Genomic DNA, 19406 nt, shown 5'->3' with positions numbered 1-19406 from the left:
TTATCTATTCTTTACAGTTTTTACAGCTGCCGGAGCTCCAGCAGCTGTATGACAGGATGGTGTAACAGTGATGTGTTTATAGAACTCGCTGCTACAACACAGGAGAGTTAGCTAACACGGGAGTGTTTTACATCGCACAAAATCGCCAGAGATGACCAGCGATTTTGAAGATCAGGGTAAAAATTGCAGCTTGATACATTTGAGAAAATTTTGACTAAAATCGCGGGTTATCACCCGAAATTTGCCACGATTTTAACACGCTGAAAAAATCAGACCTTGATCCATTTACCCCCAGGTCAGTGATTCTCTCATTAACACAGATGAGAGTGTTGACGAGGACAAGGCTGGAGATCATTCTGTCATGCTGATTGAGTTAGAATAACAGACTGGAAGCTTTAAAAAGACGGTGGTGCTTGAAATGATTGTTCTTTCTCTGTTAACCATGGTTACCATCAAGGAAACACGTGCAGTCATCATTGCTTTGCACAAAAAGGGCTTCACAGGGAAGGATATTGCTGCTAGTAAGATTGCACCTAAATCATCCATTAATCGGATCATCAAGAACTACAAGGAGAGAGGTTCAATAGTTGGAAGAAAGCTTCAGGACACCCAAGAACATCCACCAAGCACCAGGAAATCTCCTAAAGTTGATTTAGCTGCGGGATCGGGGGAACCACCAGTGCAGAGCTTGCTTAGGAATGGCAGCAGGCAGATATGAGTGCATCTGCATGCACAGTGAGGGGAAGACTTTTGGAGGATGGCTTGATGTGAAGAAGGTCAGCAAAGAAGCCACTTCTCTCAAGAAAAAACATCAGGGACAGACTGATATTGTGCAAAAAGTACAGGAATCGGAATGCTGAGGACTGGGGTAAAATCATTTTCTCTGATGAATCCCCTTTCAGATTGTTTGGGGCATCTGGAAAAGCGCTTGTCCGGAGAAGAAAAGGTGAGCGCTATCATCAGTCCTGTGTCATGCCAACAGTAAAGCATCCTGAGATTATTCATGTGTGGGATTGCTTCTCAGCCAAGAGAGTGAGCTATCTCTCAATTTTGTCTAAGAACACAGACATGAATAAAGAATGGTACCAAAACATCCTCCAAGAGCAACTTTCCCAACCATCCAAGAACAGTAGTGGTGACAAATAATGCCTTTTCCAGCATGATGGAGCACCTTGCCATAAGGCAAAAGTGATAACTAAGTGGCTCGGGGATCAAACATCGACATTTTGGGTCCATGGCCAGGAAACTCCCCACACCTTAATCCCATTGAGAATTTGTGGTCAATCCTCAAGAGGCGGGTGGACAATCAAAAACCCACATATTCTGACAAACTCCAAGTATTAATTAGACAAAAATGGGCGGCCATCAGTCAGTATGTGGCCCAGTAGTTGATTGACAGCATGTCAGGGCGAATTGCAGAGGTCTTCAAAAAGAAAGGTCAACAATGAAAATATTGACTCTTTGTATAAACTTAATGTTATTATTATTAATACAATTATTTGACACTTATGAAATACTTGTAATTTTACTTCAGTATACCATAGCAACATCTGACAAAAAGGTCTAAAAACACTAAAGCAGCAAAGCCGTAAGTTAGAATTCTAGCGCCTGGGGCGAGAAAGACGAATGTCGCCACCCTAGTTCTGAATTTTAACCAAATGAACCTAAAATATTTCTAAACTGCGCCCCCCTCCAGCGTTGCGCCCTGGGCGGTCACCCCTATCGCACAGCCCTATTTAAGGCCCTGCTTGTGTTATTCTCAAAACTTTTGGCTATGACTGTAGGCTGTCAGTTCCATTGTGCATCTCTCTGCGTCTTCATCACCTTCTTTCCCCCTATTATACTCTCACCTCTTCAAGCTTTTCTCTCTCTCTCTCTCTCTCTCTCTCTCTCACACTGCTGCCTTCTGTTATTTAATTCCATTATCCTCCTTTTTATAAGTCACCCAATTTCAGCTTTATCCACCTTCAGCATTTCCCCTATAATCATATATTCCTTATGTACTAATTTAACTACCCCTGTAGGATTAACCCCCCCCCCCCCCTTTCTAGCCAATTTTGCCCAGGGTAAATAAGCTTCTCTATACTACAATGCTCTAATTCTTTTATCTATCTATTTGAAAACTCTCCCAAATTTCTGTTTTTCATTTCCAGTGGCACTTGTAGTCAAAGAGGTGTGAGAAAACAGAGAAACAGATTATGGGGGTATATTTACTAAACTGCAGGTTTGAAAAAGTGGAGATGTTGTCTATAGCAATAAATCAGATTCTAATTATCATTTGTTTAATACATTATTCAAAGTGACAGCTAGAATCTGATTGATTGCTATAAGCAGTATCTCCACTTTTTCAAACCTGCAGTTTAGTAAATAAACCCATATATCCCTCAGACTCCATTATAGTCAAATAAAAGCAAAGTTGGCTTCCACCATTCTAGCCTGACGGTGGTGTTGTATTAAAATATTTAATAAAAACATTATTGTTTTTAACACAGTTATCTAGACAAGTCAATATAACTGTGTTGTGTTTGATGAGTGCACTTTCAGTTCTATCATTGTATATACATGTTTCATATATATTTCTGAGTGTTACAAGATGCCTTTTCAGAGAGGATTAATTTGTATTTTATATTCAGTGGACATCTGAGGTATTTTCTAGTGACAATAAATAGAAGTTTATTGGATGAAATATATAGGTCATACTGAGGCTCCCCAGAGTGTCTGATTGACACTAAAAAGCATCCCCGATGGAATGTCGCGTCTCAGGGTTAAGTGTTGGGATACTGTTGCTATTAAACTGATATACACAGAACCGAAAAAAGCAGCATGAAGTTCTGTTTTCAGTGCTATTTCCAATCATTTATACAGTATCTGGCACTCAATCTGAAGCCAGTAAATGTTTGCCCCAAGTACAAACTGCTTCAGTTTTCAGTGTCATTGGAAATAGACACACACGGTGTTGGTCAGCACAGGGTATGTGAGCAAACACTACAAGCAAATACTGGAAAGATTAATGGAATAATGTAGTAATATTCCATATTGGTCAATATAAACCAATATTATTTAAACCATGTATTTACAAAGTATATTATATACAGATTCAATGCAAACAAAGGGAAACCCCAGGGCACCCAGATAATACCCATGCAAACACAGGGAGAACCCAGAGCACCCAGAGGATACACATGCAAACACAGGGAGAACCCAGAGCAACAAGAGGATGCCCATGCAAACACAGGGAGAACCCAGAGCACCCAGAGGATGCCCATGCAAGCACAGGGAAACCCCAGAGCACCCAGAGGATGCCCATGCAAACACAGGGAGAATGTACAAACTCCATGCAGATGCATGATCAGAATAGAAGCCATGATCCCATGCTGTAAAGCAGCAATAGCAACCCCTGTGCCTCCCAAGAAATGATGTACTTGTGGTGTCACTTGAAGTATGGCCTTCAAGTGTATGATGATGACCAGTTTTTCAAGTGTCAAAATGCCTGGTCCTGATGTGATGTTACATGTTCTGTTACTGTGCCCCACTGACATAAAAGTCTAATTGCTCTATTTGACCATCATATCAGATTTTATGAGATTAATAACGAAGGTGGGATGCAATCATATCGGAACAAAAAGGTAGTATTTTGTCAAAAGACATTCATGAGCCATCTCCATGAGTTCTTTAATAGTAACATGATAGCCACACATAAGCAGGTAAATTTTAGTACTCTGGAAATTGCTTGAGGTAAATACCTACTAGCATTTGAATGCGTTTAAAAATACAATTTCACATGCTGTGAATGATCGTGTCTAATGCAAACTTGTTTGACATTTGGTTGTTAACTTTTTTACTTGCTTCAGAGGGTCAATGGAGATCACTCCAGTGACATCCATGGGTTTAAGTTACCTTAAACACATTGAAATATTTAAAAACTGTGACAGCATGCAAGCAAGTAAAAATCCCAAGTGGGTACGTGGACATTGGAAACAACGATTTCCAATATCAGACCAATTACATGCATTGTACTACTATTAAAAATACTAGTAAATGTGTGTCATTAAAGGCGATGGCTGTGAGGCCTTATTGAGCATGGTAGGCTAAAGGAACACAGACAGTGCTTATTTAGTAATATGTACAAGAGCACTTGTGTAGTGCACAGAGAGAGCTGATATTACCATATTAGATGGCTTAAAAAAGATTTGTGCCCTGTGTAGACATGCACATAGAAGAAAACATGACAAAATATAGAAAAGCATTTTTTCCCTGCTCTCAATTGTTGCAATTGTAACACATACACACTATGATAGTATTTTATTATAAATGCTTTCACTGTAAATTGCATATGTGCAGATTCATGACAGCATACATGGTACAGTACAAAGCTCACATCATGGGCTACCTTAATTACACCATGGAGAACACTCTTGTTACCAATTTTGCACTTATCCCTGTCTCTGATCATGGGCACGTGGTTGTGGAGATACAGAAGCCGGGGGTTTTGGTGTTTGCAGGCAGAGCCACCAGATGTGTAAGCATTAGATGAAAAGAAAGGTTTAATCCAAACGGGACACGTGCTGATCGCCTCTTAAAAGCTTGCTGCTTTGGTAGCTCCGTGCTTCACTTGGCTGATCTGATTGTATGGTGGGGGAGAAGGAGGAGTAGGGAATCCTGACATCACGTGGCTTCAGATCAAATAGACACTATTTTTATATAATACACTTATGATCATCAAGCAGTGGCATCCCAGGAGAAAGGTACTACCACTGACAGCAGCACAGCATTATGGTTACCTCGTACAATTAAATCCATATTGATAACTGCAGAGTCAACAAACATGTAGCTTTTGCCCACAGTTTTTTTTTGTCAATGGATGTAACAATGTAGCTCGTAAGAAAATCTTAAGACTTCTCCCTGAAAAAAGTATTGCTGATTAATTCTACACCTCATCAAAGCACACATGGTTAGCACCCAGCTGTTTTATTAGAAACGCGCACCTGTAACTTGGCACATATGCCAGAGTCAACGAACGTGATTTGTTACCCTTTTCATTAAAATCATCAATCTGACTTCTGAAAATTGTCTACTCATCACAAAGATCAAGGCAGCAACTATGTTTATGCATTTTGGATTATTTGCTACACAAAACAGCACTTGTAACTACAAGCATATGACAATGTATAAACTTACCAGTTCACCATTAGGGCTGCGTTGTTTTCAGCAATAAATGGCAATTCTCCTTTAATTTTTAAAACGAGCAAAGAAAATAGGCAGATTACATTGTGAGACATGTCTTGGGTTTGACTGACCAGGGAGTTTCCGTAAAGATCGAATTGCGCGTCCCCAAACTTGCGCTGCGCTGTCTTCCACAGCCCCTGACTGTATCCCCAGCTGTTCCAACTAGTATTTCTATGCCCAACGGTGTGGGAAGGGTCTTTTAAATGCGACCGATATACACTACATCTGAGTAGGAAGGAGTCTGATTGCAGGGTGGATCACAAAGAGCAGGACACAGATTGTAACCAGGGATTAGTAAAATACAAAAATCCGATTTTGTACGGGGAAAGCATCAGTCATCAATGGATTTTCTAAACCTCATCATGCTCCCAGCCGGCCAGTAATCAGTTTTCTACGTCCTGGATTGTCATTTGTTCCTTTCAAATGTTAAGTGTGCATACACAAAGAAGGGAAAGACAGGGCAGAAAAGGGGCACTCAGATTCTATAAGTGGAAAGGCAAATAATGCAATAAAACGTAACCTTTATTATTGTCTGTAAAATATAGTGTGCTCCTGATGAGAGAAAAAACTAGCAAAATATTAAAAACCAAACCTACAAAAACATACAAAGTTTGGTGAACCAAGGAATTACAACTTTGCATCTTAGGGTTAATCATCACTGAGGAGCAGTCTCTCTGTGCTGCATAATAGTGCACTACAGCTGACAGGCAGACTGTTGCTGTTTAGATTGCTAATCCTATTAACCTAATAGGTTGTAAACGGAGAAACCAAACCTTCCTATATTTAGGCTGGGGAGTATTTGAACTCTGGCATTATTAAAAGGATTTAACCCTGTATATTAATGTTGGATAGACACTTGGCTATTAGAAATTTAGACTGTCTGGTGCATAATTTTCACAGATGATGAATGAAACAATAAAAAACATATCAAACAAAGACCATAATTTGGGAGAAATATTTTATTAAGCCTGCAAGTCAAAATAATAGGTTAGGTCTGTGTTCTAAATTTGAAAATTGAGATATTATTGCAAAACTTATGAGTACTAATTGTATCTATGAGACTATATATTAAACCAATTGAAACTCTTTATAAGGATTAATCCAATTATCTTGAATTCTATTATAACGCAAAGAATACAAGAAATATAATTTCTCAGAGCTAGATATTGGAATTATCTGATATACTAAGGATGAGTAGCTCCTTATTATATAACGAAAAATGATTTAGTGGACAAATGTATTAGATTGTATTATATATATGAAGATTAATTGTCCTATACACTTTACAATAATTTAGACAGGAACACAGAGCGTTTGCAGTTGAACTGCAATTTTAATTCACTTTGTATGTTTTGGTTTTTAATATTTCGCTAGTTTTTTCTCTCATCAGGAGAAGCACACTATATTTTACAGACAATAATAAAGGTTATGTTTTATTTCATTATTTGCCTTTCCACTTATAGATTCTGAGTGCCCCTTTTCTGCCCTGTCTTCCCCTTTGTGTAGGAGTATTTTTGCAGTGTTTGGGTGCACCACTCAGTAGTTCCTCTATAATCAAGTACTCTGGGATATGAGGTGGTATATTTAGCCACTCACATAGGTATCTATAATTGATGACATACCTTGTGCGGTATGATCTCCTCCTTTCTGACTAAATGTTAAGTGTGGTCAGATTTGTTTTCTCAGTGCATGTATGTAATATTGGCAAACTGTCCTTATTTGTTGTTTAATTGTCCTTTCATTCCTAGGTGAATATACAGTGATGACGGCACATTTTCATTTAAAAAGGAAAATCGGCTATTTTGTTATCCAAACATATCTACCATGTATAATGACGGTCATTTTGTCCCAAGTGTCATTCTGGTTAAACAGAGAATCAGTTCCAGCTCGAACAGTGTTTGGTAAGTCCAAAATCATCTTCAGGATTCTACAGTGTGGGTACAACATACTAACACACTTTACTGACTAGTTTAATACACCGTTGTAATAGCAACAAACTTTTCCTTTCAGCACAAAGGAATTCTATAGTATTTACTCAATATTTCAGTATTTAAGTGGTCTTATGTTAGAAATAATGTACCTTTATTTGTAGTCTATTAGAAAATTTGCATTTTAATTCCAACATAGGTACATATGTACTCGCAATCCCTCCCTATGAGTACAGGACTGTATTGGGCCAGTCACAGGCATAAGAAAATACTTTTATTAGAATTTTTAAATGCTAGTAAAAGCGTGTAAATGGGTATGATGGTGGAACCTGTTGTAGTGTTTGTGGTGTGACAGCATATTTTGGGCGCTACCTGCTCAATTTACTTGTGTTAACTGCACATGAATGTAATGATACCATTGGAGTTTCCTCCATTTCCCACCCTGAACAGCAAGTGCAAGGACTGGTTACTGCTGCATGTCAGTCATTTACCAGGCAGTGTCAGAACGCCAGTGTGTAACCAGAGTAAGTGTAGATGGTATATTTTTCAACAATAGATGTATATATTTTATTGCAGCAGTCTAGTTTTTTTAATTGTACTGCATTGTCATGAACTGCTTAATGTAACATGAAGGCTTACATATATATATTAAGGAAGTAAACAAAAAATAGAAGCTGCTGGATAAATGTGGGACACCAAACGCAATATAAAAGCAAGGGTTTAAAAGTAATTTACTCTGGCAATCTGAACATTATGACTGCACAGTAGCCAAATTTGTGCACTTTTGAAGTCACTGTACCTATTTTTGTTCATTGATGGCAGCTATGAATTACATGATGGCTTTTACACATAAGATAGTGTTCATGCAGGTATGCACAGAATTCTAGTACATAGGAACGGCAATTTGTAAACATGCTTTCTAAGTGGACCCAGCTAATTGTGGCGGATGTGTGACCCTGCTATATTAAAAACCAATCAGGAGGGGGAATCACAGGTAAGGTTGAAGGTATTTTCTCCTCTTGAAATGTATTGTAAAGCACATGAGACATGCAAACAAGATTTTTTTATGTCCGGTTTTAAGGTGACTTAACAGTAGAATTTCAAGGTGAAGCTGTTTGTACAGCTTTTTGTTCTGCAGTATGCTGTGTGACAGAAGCCCTGGGAAATTGGCAAATGGCAGACTGATTTTCTTATATGCTTTTAAACCCCAGGGAGATGTTGTTTGGGAAAAGTGTCCCAAAGTGTATGGTCAGCTTTAGAAATAACTGGTAAGGGTCCCTGGGGTGTAAATGGAGAGAGAAGAGTGTGCTCCATTTGCAAAGCCCAGTCCAGGTATTCTGTTCTGTCAGTCTGACAGCTGACTGATTAAGGGTTGTTTGTACCTGTAAGGTGTGTTTAAAAAGGGTGTCAGTTTGGTCAGTCCGAGTCTGAGACTCAGACTGACCAGACTGACTGGGTAAAAGGTTGGATGCCTCCAGACAGTCAATGCAAATGGTGACCAATTAGCTTTATATTTTGTATGTGTGTGGAACACAAGGTCCTTCACAGGAGAGGGGGTGTTCCTGTGTGCTTAGTTAGTGCCGGACAGGCAAGGTGTTTATTTTGAAGTTTTCTTTATTTTTCTGCTTAATTAAACTGGCTGAGCCCGGTTGTACCAAATCCTTGGACTTTTGTGACTTCTCTGTTGCTGTTCACTACCATCTTGCCCAGGAGATGGCACCTGTTCCCCCAACGTGGTTACAGCTGAAAATAAATGTGATAAAATATCTGAATACTTGCTATAAAAGCACCATCTCTGGTAAGAGGACAGGATTACTAATTCTTTCTCAGAATTATTTATCAGTGTTATCATACTTATATGACCTAAATTGACTCGGGAATCTATTTTGTGAATTTTGCAATGGATACAGCGTAAACCATCACAAAATGGTCAATGAGAAAAATCTCTAAGTTGCAACATGTATTGTGAGCCAGATAATTACAAATTCAATTCTTATTGTAAAAATTGGCTTGTAAATAAAATATCTACTTGGATGAAACAAAGTGTCAAAGTTAGCTTACAAAAGCACCGCAATAGGTAACTGCTTTTGTACATATTACTCTGAGGTCCTACCAACAAAAAGCTTGTAAAGCAACAAGTGTCAATTATGCCACTCAGTTTTATAGTATCTAATCTAGTGGCACAGAACATGTCTCACTACAATTATATTATTGAATTTTGTTCATTGAATTATACGTGTATCTCTTCAAGTATTTACCATGCCAATTCATTGACATCATGTCTGGCCTCCATGTTAATTATTTCCTTTATACTTGCATCATCTTTTCTTATCTTGTTTCTCACATTAATTGTAGATCTGTGCTAATTTAACGCTTTGTGCACAATGCACATACAATTCACACCTGTGGCTCTATAAGCACACTCTTATGCATGATTAAGAGTGTTGATGTGCTGGGGAAATTTGGCTCACATAAAAAGTGATAATAGGTACCTGATTGCAGCCGGAAGGAGATACTATGGGGGATGTTTGGGTAGTAAAACATCGCTGAGATATGTTTGCACCTCATAGATTTACCGGTGTTGAATTGAAATAACCCTGTCAGGAATCATTTAGGAACTTTAGGATTCAAAAAGTCAGACTGATTTGACTTTCTGCAATGGAGGCGCAGAGTCTCACGAAGGATAGGTTTTAGCCAGGGACTCCCACTAGGAGGTATGGGCTTGACTGCAACCCTCTGCATTATCCTGCCCTCTGTGCAAGTATCAGACGTGACCGGCATGTTTACAGAAACCAGGCATGAATGCAGAGTTATGTACAGGACAGAGAAAGCCCAGAAATCACTGGTGCGGATGGGATAACCAGGAGCACACTGGAATGGATGTAATAACCAGGAACACACTTGAGGATGTAATAACCAGGGACACATTGGAGTTATAAGTAACAGCCAGGAACACACTAGAGAATTTTGAAGCTAACTTGTAGGGACAAGAGAGTTCAGACACTGGCCCCATCTTGAGTGCAAATCAGCTATATACAGAGAGAGGCCACCGGGGATGGCGTAGGTTGTAATCCAATAAGAGAAGAGGAGAGAGATCAGATAAAATGGGCTTGCGTGCTATTGTGCAGTCTTGAAAATCCAAGATGGTGGCCGCTATCTTCGGTTAATGTCAGATGCGCCAGGGAGCACATGGCGCCATCCAGCAGAGACCAGCGAGTATGCCGGACTCTGGTAGGCGTATAGGAGGGTCTGATGTTTTCCAAACTCTATGGGGTAAAATTATCAAGCTGCAGGTTTGAAAAAGTGGAGATGTTGCCTATAGCAACTAGTCAGATTAAGCTGTCATTTTGTAGAATGTACTTAATAAATCATAACTAGAATTTGATTGGTTGCTAAAGACAACATCTCTACTTTGTCAAACCCGCAGCGTGATAAATTTACCCCTTTGAGTCTTATGAAACCTAAACCAGCTGTTCCACAGCACCCCTAGTGTTAGAACATGCGTTAACATTCCCCTACAGAAAATTTGGATGTCCCTGACATACTCCAAAAACATATTAGTAGGTTAATTGGCTGCTATTAAATTGACCTTAGCCTCTTTCTGTGTGTGTGTGTGTGTGTGTGTGTGTGTATGTTAGGAAATTTAGACTGTAAGCTCCAATGGGGCAGGGACTGATTTGAGTGAGATATCTGTACAGCAATGCAGAATTAATGGCGCTATATAAATAGCTGCTGCTGCTGATGATGAAAGCATGTTAAAATGTGAAATATAATATTGATGTTAAAAAAAGTATATATATATATATATATATATATATATATATATATATATATATAATTATTTTGTTTTTTTATTTTAAAAAATAAAAATAAAAGTCTTTCCAGTAGAGATAAATAATTAAAAAAAAATGTAAAATCAATCTGAAAGAAAAATTACTTCCTTTGGTATGACACAGCAATATCAATCCGACCTTTAATAAAGTACACATATTTGACCTTCCTCTAATAGTCATAAGTAGTTGAATATAATATGCAGCATATTTTATGCTTTGATATTATGCAAAGTATGCTATGGAGAGATCTATAGAGATAGTATTTTTTATGATTATTTATTGCCTGTTTTTCCCTTTATAATGCAAATAAATAATTAATATATTTACTGAAAGTAACTGAATGGGGCAGCACAGTGGCCTAGTGGTTAGCAATTCTGCCTCACAGCACTGGGGTCATGAGTTCGATTCCTGACCATGGCCTTATCTGTGTGGAGTTTGTATGTTCTCCATGTGTTTGCGTGGGTTTCCTCCGGGTTCTACGGTGTCCTCCCACATTCCAAAAACATACTGATAGGTTAATTGGATGCTATCAAAAATTGACCCTAGTCTCTGTCTGTGTGTGAGTGTGTGTCTATATTAGGGAATTTAGACTGTAAGCTCCAATGGGGCAGGGACTGATGTGAATGAATTCTCTATACAGCGCTGCAGAATTAGTGGCGCTATATAAATAAATGATGATGATGAATTTGATACCAAAAGAAATCCCTATCTGTCAAAAAACAAACAACAAACAATCCAGTTGGGTGGAAAAAAAATAATGTTATTCCTGGTGAAACCGACTTAGTGCTAAATTATTGATAATGGGTCTAACCTACCGAGGCAGCACATCAGCTCAATCTTCTGGTGCTGAAAGTGTAAAGAGATTCTAACCCTATTATTTTCTCTTTGTTTTTTGCACACATTAAAGAAAATAATAAGGAGTAAATGTAGAAAATAGTCTTGTTATAGAACTTATTTTCAGGTGCTAGTAAGTATCCATTTAGAGCTCATCCAAAAAGTTCCATTGTTTTTATTCTCTATTTCCATTGATTCCTTTACCTCCTACCAGAACTCTCATATATATATCATTGAGGTGTGAAAATCCTTTCACAATGCAATAGTTTGCATCAGTAGTGGTGGGAGATTATATAGTTGTAGTAACTAGAATGGACTTGCCTTGTCAAATGCAAACCCATGACTTTACCTCTCTGTGTCATAGCATACACCAAAAGGTAATGTTAAACTATGTCTACAATATATATTCCACTATGGTAGGTATAATTAGGCAAAGAAAAGTCCTTTTAATCGAACTTTAAACATGTATCAAGTTTCACATTTGAATGTTTTATATTTAGTACTTTAACTTGACTAGTTATTATATTGAGGTGTACTTGGATTTTATTTAATCCTAGTTAATCCTAGTATCAAGGCCTTGAGAAAGCCTTTTGGCAAAACGCGCACAGCTTTTTTGTCAATGTTGTAGTTACAAATCAGCCCTCATTTGATATAACATTCTAGTGGTATGACTGACTTGAATTGGGAACTGAAAATAATTGCATACGGCAAATACTGAAGACAGAGCAGCATTTATTAGATCTAGTGATACAGTGTAAGTGAATGTTTATAGAGGAAAAGTTATAAATGATACTACAATTAGTAATCGAACAAAAGAACAGACTACATAGACTTGACTGCTCCCATATAATCAGAGCAGTTAAGGGACCTGCTATGGCTGCTGCACCTATGATGAACATAATGAATGTCTACTAAATATGCAATTATAATAATAGGGATTTAAGAAGCCTAAGCTTTGCAATATACTGAAATTGTTCATTAGTTTGCGGCATGCTTCACAAGGACCACTACAGTTAAATTGGCTGTGCTCTTTGAAAAATCGAGGGATTAATATATAAAAAACGTATTTATGAGGCTGCAGCCAAGGCATAAATAAAAAATGCAATGAGTGCCTACTAAATTCATGAACTGAGACATTGAATATGTAAGTGCAAACTGAGAGTAACTCTACAAACCGTCTGCTGGAAAATCATTGCTATTTCTAGTTCATAAATATAGCTGTAAAACTGACTGTGCTCTTTGGGCAATAAGGAACTCACCTTAAATTACATTACAAAACTGAAACAATATTAAAGGGCAAGTTAACCTCAACACTGAGAAAAATTTAAAAATGTATTGGATGAACAACATAGCTGAGCGATATTCCCAGAGCATTTAAATAACAGCCTTAGCTAATTTAAAGTAACCATATATGGTTACTATTTGTGAAAATGTAAAACAGAACACTCCCGGAAAGTAGAGTGTATCTTACCTGAAAGTGTGATATGCTGAGTATACAATTATCATCTTATTACTGGCATCAATTTATGAGTCATTCTCAAGAAAGGAGCTGTTGAGAATTAATAAGAAACAAACTTACTAAAAGAACCCGAGAGGGATACTATTTGAACATAACAAGTACAGCAAGTTTTTTCAAATTTTGGAAATTGAAATACTTAAATAGGGCGATCAACAGATATATAGATTGTTATTATTTGATTGAAGATTAGAGTAACAACAGCAGGAGACAATCACAGTTGAATTACTGTAGTTTACACTTTTCTTTCTTATACACTCTTATTTGATTGCATTTTTTAATCAGAATTTCCCACAATGAAATTGTTTGAAAGTAAACATAAATAAACATAAGTTTTAAATAAAATCCAAGTTAATGCCAATATAATAACCACAACTTTTCTTTGAGTCAAAATGTCTGACACTGGTGATTATAGGAGGAAGCACTCCCTGGCTGTAAATGGTAAATATAAAACATGATAATGGGAAATAATAAGGGACATTGCCTAATACTTAGAAATAGTCAATGTCAGTGTGGTTGGTCATTTCCTTTGTCCCATGATATAGTACTGTAATTTACAACCTTTGAAGACTTTACAAACTTTACAACATTGCCAGAAATTCCATCCTGTCAGAGCTTAATTTTGTACACTAGACCTATGGGACAAACAGAGATATAACCCTAAAAGGCGTAGCTTATATATATATATATATATATATATATATATATATATATATATACATGTATATATAAGATATATATAGGTGACAATCGAACACATAACAAAAAGTTAAGGGTCTGATGCTGGGTTGGATGCTTATGCATTAGAAAAATACTGAAATAAAACTCATTTTAAAATTGCATATTTATGCTCATATGTCAGAAGCATCTCCAGGTGTTTCCTGCTCTGCAAAGTAACCTATCCGCAAGGTTTCTGTCAGGCGTGCACAGATCCAGGTCATAAGCACAAGAAAAGTTTTTTTAATATGGGGTTTAACAGCAGGTATAACCTTCCTTCTCATGTACTGTTTAATGGGATATTCTTGGATCAAAATAATATGAAGGTTTATTCAGCAAAAAGTCAGAGCCCTTATCTCACACACAGGTCAGGGAGGAGAGTGCAGATAGGGACCATGTCACACCTAAAAATGCTTTAACGTATATATTTTAGCAAAATAAGGTATATATTTCTAACACGAAATATAAGCTTGTATACTTCATTTCTTGATGGAAAGTTCTTTAGAGAAAACAAATCCATATATGGTATAAGATCAGTTAACTTCTGCACCTGTGTTGATCATTTCATGCTTCCTGTCTGTAAGCTAGAGACATGTCTTTTTGTCTCATACACACTTTTAAACAATAACGTATATCATCAGTATGATATGGCTGCTTAAGAACAAAATGGCTACAAAATAGCAAGCTCAATATTATTACTTTCACAATTCCATCCTCTAAATGTGGGTTAATCAGACATGCATCACCCCTACCTTTATTTACCTTCTATTTTCTCATACAATTCAGTCTCATCCTGTCTTGTTTCTTTTGTGAGTAATTTGTTTGTTCTCCTCATCCAGCATTGTATACATAAACAACCGCATTTAAAAATCAAATATATCATGATCATAAAAGCAAAAACATATAGAATCAACTTTATGAGTAAGTGAAATATAACAGAAAACCAGCCAAGCTATTCCAGAAAAAATTGCGGATGGATCCAGCCAGTCAAACCATTCACCACCACCTGTATTGGACTTTGCAAAGTTGTTTTACAAATCTCTTATCTTTTGAAGATGCTCATCAATAATTTTCTCAGGGTTATCAGTATTTTTGGTAAAGAATGTACCACATTCAGCTCCAAACTGAGTATTTAATGTAACTTAATATCCTCCTGATTGTGCAGTCAAATAATCTAGAATCATTCTATGTTGTATGATTTTCTTCTTTAGCATTTTTAATTCTTCTCTTTCATATCTAAATGTTCTTTCATCAATTTATGTTATGTTGTTCAATAATTCAGTTAAATCACCAGGCTGTTTATCATTATATATAGTTCCTGCTGAGACCAGTGTGACCATTACCTAATGTAACACCAAGCCTTGGCCATAAACATTTGGTTCATAAGATCATAAGATCTTTATAAAGTTTATCTTTACCACTTCCTGACTCTATCTCTTTTCTTTGTCTATGGTGTAATGTTCTGCTATCTTTTAACAATTCCTTTAATTTGTCATGTGGTACCATATGTGTTTTTAGTGCAAGTCTGACTAGCGTGAAATTGCCATAAGGTTTGAATGGAAGCCATTTGAGTGCTCTCATACTATGTAGGAAATAAACACCCCTGGGTGGTATATATGGCCAATTTTCCGCTAGTATGTGTATGTTCCTGCCTAAATTAACTGTACACGTGGTGATATTAAGGTCTTGACTGGGATAACTGAGGTTTCTTTGCAATTATTCTTTTTCCAAAATGCCTCACATGTTTTATTGGTTAGATTGGCAGTTAGATAGCAGTAATATCATGGAATAAGCAGAGGTGGCCACTAGCCGGTATTGGCACAACTGAACAGGGAGGCGTGGAGTCTAACGTACCCCCCAGTATTCACCAGGGACCCCCGCAAGGGATTTTGGGCTTTGCTGCAAGGGAATTGCAGGCCACGGTTCTCCGGCATAGTGATGGGAGTAGTCAGGCGTAATTGAACAATCCATGTCAAACTCAACTGAGCAGAACAGTACACAGAGAGAATCTAGAGAATAGTCAGGGCAAGCTAGTAGATGAAACAAATGAGCATAATGTAAACCAGGAGAATAGTAGGAGAAGTCAAGCTAAATCAGAACTAAGATATGTAGGATACAGGAACCACAGGTAAGTCCTGGACCAAGGTAGTGAACCAATACTCTGGCACCCTAATGGTGCCAGAGGCTTCTATATAAACAGCAACAAGCACCCTGATTGGGTGAAGGATTTCCTGCACTAACCACTGACAAGTGAGTGCAAAGCATCTAGTTTCCTAGAAACAGGGTGCGTGGCCTACAGAGCTGGCGCACGCACATCATGCAGAAAAAAGAAGGATTGTTCCATTGCTAAGCAACAGGGCACGGTAATCGGCAAGGCACAGGTGACCATCTCCTGCAATTAGTGTTAATGTGGAGATGGTACCTGACAGGTAATACCATATCGACCAACTGTGGTATATTTTACTTTAGCTTTCCTACATGGCAATCTTCCCAAAAACGTATGTGTACTTTTCATGGTAATTTTAGTTTCCTCATCTGTAACCTCTTTTCCTAGATGACTCAAAACATAACTCAGAGGTGCTGTATAATTGGGAAACTCATACCATATGTGGTTCCCCTTTGTAAATTCAACTAACATTTTCCAATGGGTATGACTCAATTTCATTATCTCATCTAGGGTCAATGGTACTGCAACCCACGGAAATATCATTGAGGTAGGGGGTGCTTTGCTACAAATCCAACAATTTTTCAATATTAATGCACTCCCTATTTTTGTGTAAATGTAATGGTGAATTGGGGTCTTTGTCAGTGGGATTATGTCAAAGAAAGTGAAAGAAAGTTTGAAAAATAGGACTTATGGAACTATTCTATCAAAAAAAAAAAAAAGTAATATATCTATAATATGAAGAAATTGATTGCACAGGGTCTTAACAGTGACTTTGAACCTAAATGGTTTTTATAATAAATTTTGTTTGAGGCTTAGTAACCTCTACCATTCAAAATATTATGATTTATAAAGTTTAGTATATATAGATTTAGTTTTAGTTTCTTTTTTAAAGATGGGGTTAGTTACCAGAGGGTCTTTTATGAGTAATAATATTTTTTCCAACGTTCATCTCTGAGGACCATACAATGTCATCTAGCTGATATTTAATATCTACTGTTGAGTAGTATTTATGTTCCTTAGGATATGGGTTGAATGGTTTTAAAATATACCTATGTGGACACAATGATACTACTAGGTAATTTGTAAGATTAATCCAGTCGGATGGATTTAACATTATTTCAAGGGATGTGTAATAATATGATGATTAAACAATTTGTTAAATATAAAATTTGTGTTTTGGACCCAATGGTCCCTAATATTATAAGTATGAGATCTTGGGTATTTTGGCAGCAGGATATTGCTATTGATTAGCATAAACATCAATATATGTTACTTGGTGGCTGTTAGTAATATACAAGTGGAAAATATGAGAATGTGTGCCTTAATAATATTAAAATATAATATAATAATAATAATAATAATAATAATATAATATTAGTAACTATAATCACCATAGCCACATGAGATATATTTGGTATTTTTATTTGAGCAAGGGTTACCATGACAACCTGAGTGTATATACTCTCTAAACAGCAAAAGTATTAACGGGTTGTTAAGCAATCTGGTGAAAGGAACTTATATATTTAGGAATCGGGAATACGGTGTATTAAGTTACTGCAGCAATGCCATAAAAAAGCTATTAATTTGGAGCAACATTGGGATGTTCTATTTGATTAAAGAGAAATTAAATATAGGAGGACTCTATGGAAAGTAGGTTAACATCCAGTAATGCGAGATTTTGGCATAAATGGTTGCTATGACAACTTGTTTTAGATCGGGTGGATTTGCCTACAAATCAGTTTATGGTATTATGGAATATCTTTGTAAAAGTGCATGATTTGTATTGAGATATGTATTGTTATGAACTGTAGGAGTTTTGGCATTTGTCTATTTGGATTGGACATTCACTGCTATAAAAGGCCGATCATGTGACAGATTTTTTCTCTACTTCACCGATATTAGGGATTATCTGTAAGACTAAAAAAGGATTTGGAACTTTTTGGTGTTTGAATGAACATTCATTCCATTGTATGTAATATCACCATCTATTAATGGTTGTAAGGATATTTATTACATACTCGCTGACTGAATCTATAGAACAAGAACCTAGCTTCAATATAATCCATCTTTTTTTTCTATATTTACCCTTTGTATTAGTGGTTATCCTATTGATGGGCTTAAGCTGCTGAGGTTCTACTGAAGCGCTCTAGAAAATATTTAACTTTGTTTAGGGATTCGGACACCATTCATTGTTTTTTTCCTCAGGAGGATTTATACAATACTCACATATATATGTCTGTACAGGGGACAAGTCTTCACATTTTCTATCATCTGTACTCACTTTCCTCTTGAGCCTATAATTATGTTTATCTCATATCTATTTCCTCTATGTTCACCTGCTTTACCTTCTTGGCTACTTGCTTTCTCTTTCTTCCTTGATATTGTAGATTCAGAAAGATATCAGATTTGTTGTTGTTATACTGCATACCTGTTTCATTTACTCCAATCCTCTCTAGCTCCTAAAATTACCACTGAGACTGTGATCAATGCTGCCATCAACCAAAGAAAACAAATAAATGCAGTTAATTCTTCCACTAGCCAAATCTGGTTATTCCTCTCTTTCGCCATTCTGGAACAACACTTTTAGTCCCAAGTCCTCTTCTGGTGGAGCTCAGCTGACTGTATACTGTGGGATTCCTTTAGTATTTACATTCTTACAAAGAGAGGCATGCACCCACAAGTCTTTATCTGCAACCTTTACTAAAGTATCAGTTGTTAGTAGTACTTGACATAGACCTTCCCAGCGATCTGAAAGAGAACCAGAACTTAAAAAGTTTCTCATCATCACAAAGTCCCCTGGCTGGAGTTTATGAGCAGGTCCCACAATAGGCTCTGGCTGAACCCTAGCACGTTTGGAGTGGATTTCTCGCAACTATCTCACCATCTGTGCAATATATTTTGTTGTAACATCATGTTGTAAGCTCAAGTCTGTTAGAGGGCAAAAATAAGATTTTGCAGTTTTCCAAAAATTATTTCATAAAGTGAGAGATTAAGAGGTGGTCTTGGAGTAGTTTTAATGCTATGAGGGAGAGTTTTAGTCCACAAAATTCCTGTTTCTCTCTGAGTTTTCCCTAGTCTGTTCTTAATTCTCTTTACCTTGCCTGATGTTTGTGGTCTGTAAGGTGTGTGTAATTTTGAGTCAGTCTCTATCAAATCACATATTGTTTGAAACACTTGTCCTGTGA

The 19406-nt window shown here is 37.0% G+C and overlaps 2 protein-coding genes across 2 annotated transcripts in view; one reads left to right on the top strand and one right to left on the bottom strand.

Moving 5' to 3' along the window:
• The window catches only part of GABRB3 (gamma-aminobutyric acid type A receptor subunit beta3), a 287252-nt gene extending 281789 nt beyond the window's left edge, over positions 1 to 5463 (bottom strand). The window contains exon 1 of the mRNA XM_075200113.1: positions 5179 to 5463. Coding sequence (XP_075056214.1) covers positions 5179 to 5279 — 101 coding nt within the window. The 5' untranslated portion in view covers positions 5280 to 5463. The remainder of the gene's footprint in view (positions 1 to 5178) is intronic.
• Positions 1 to 19406, top strand: part of GABRA5 (gamma-aminobutyric acid type A receptor subunit alpha5) — a 141785-nt gene that overhangs the window by 80363 nt on the left and 42016 nt on the right. The window contains exon 8 of the mRNA XM_075200114.1: positions 6975 to 7127. Coding sequence (XP_075056215.1) covers positions 6975 to 7127 — 153 coding nt within the window. The remainder of the gene's footprint in view (positions 1 to 6974; positions 7128 to 19406) is intronic.

This window comes from Mixophyes fleayi, chromosome 2, assembly GCF_038048845.1.
Source record: "Mixophyes fleayi isolate aMixFle1 chromosome 2, aMixFle1.hap1, whole genome shotgun sequence".
NCBI classification, from domain to species: Eukaryota; Metazoa; Chordata; class Amphibia; order Anura; family Limnodynastidae; genus Mixophyes; species Mixophyes fleayi.
This window is presented reverse-complemented; position numbering and strand designations above follow the sequence as displayed.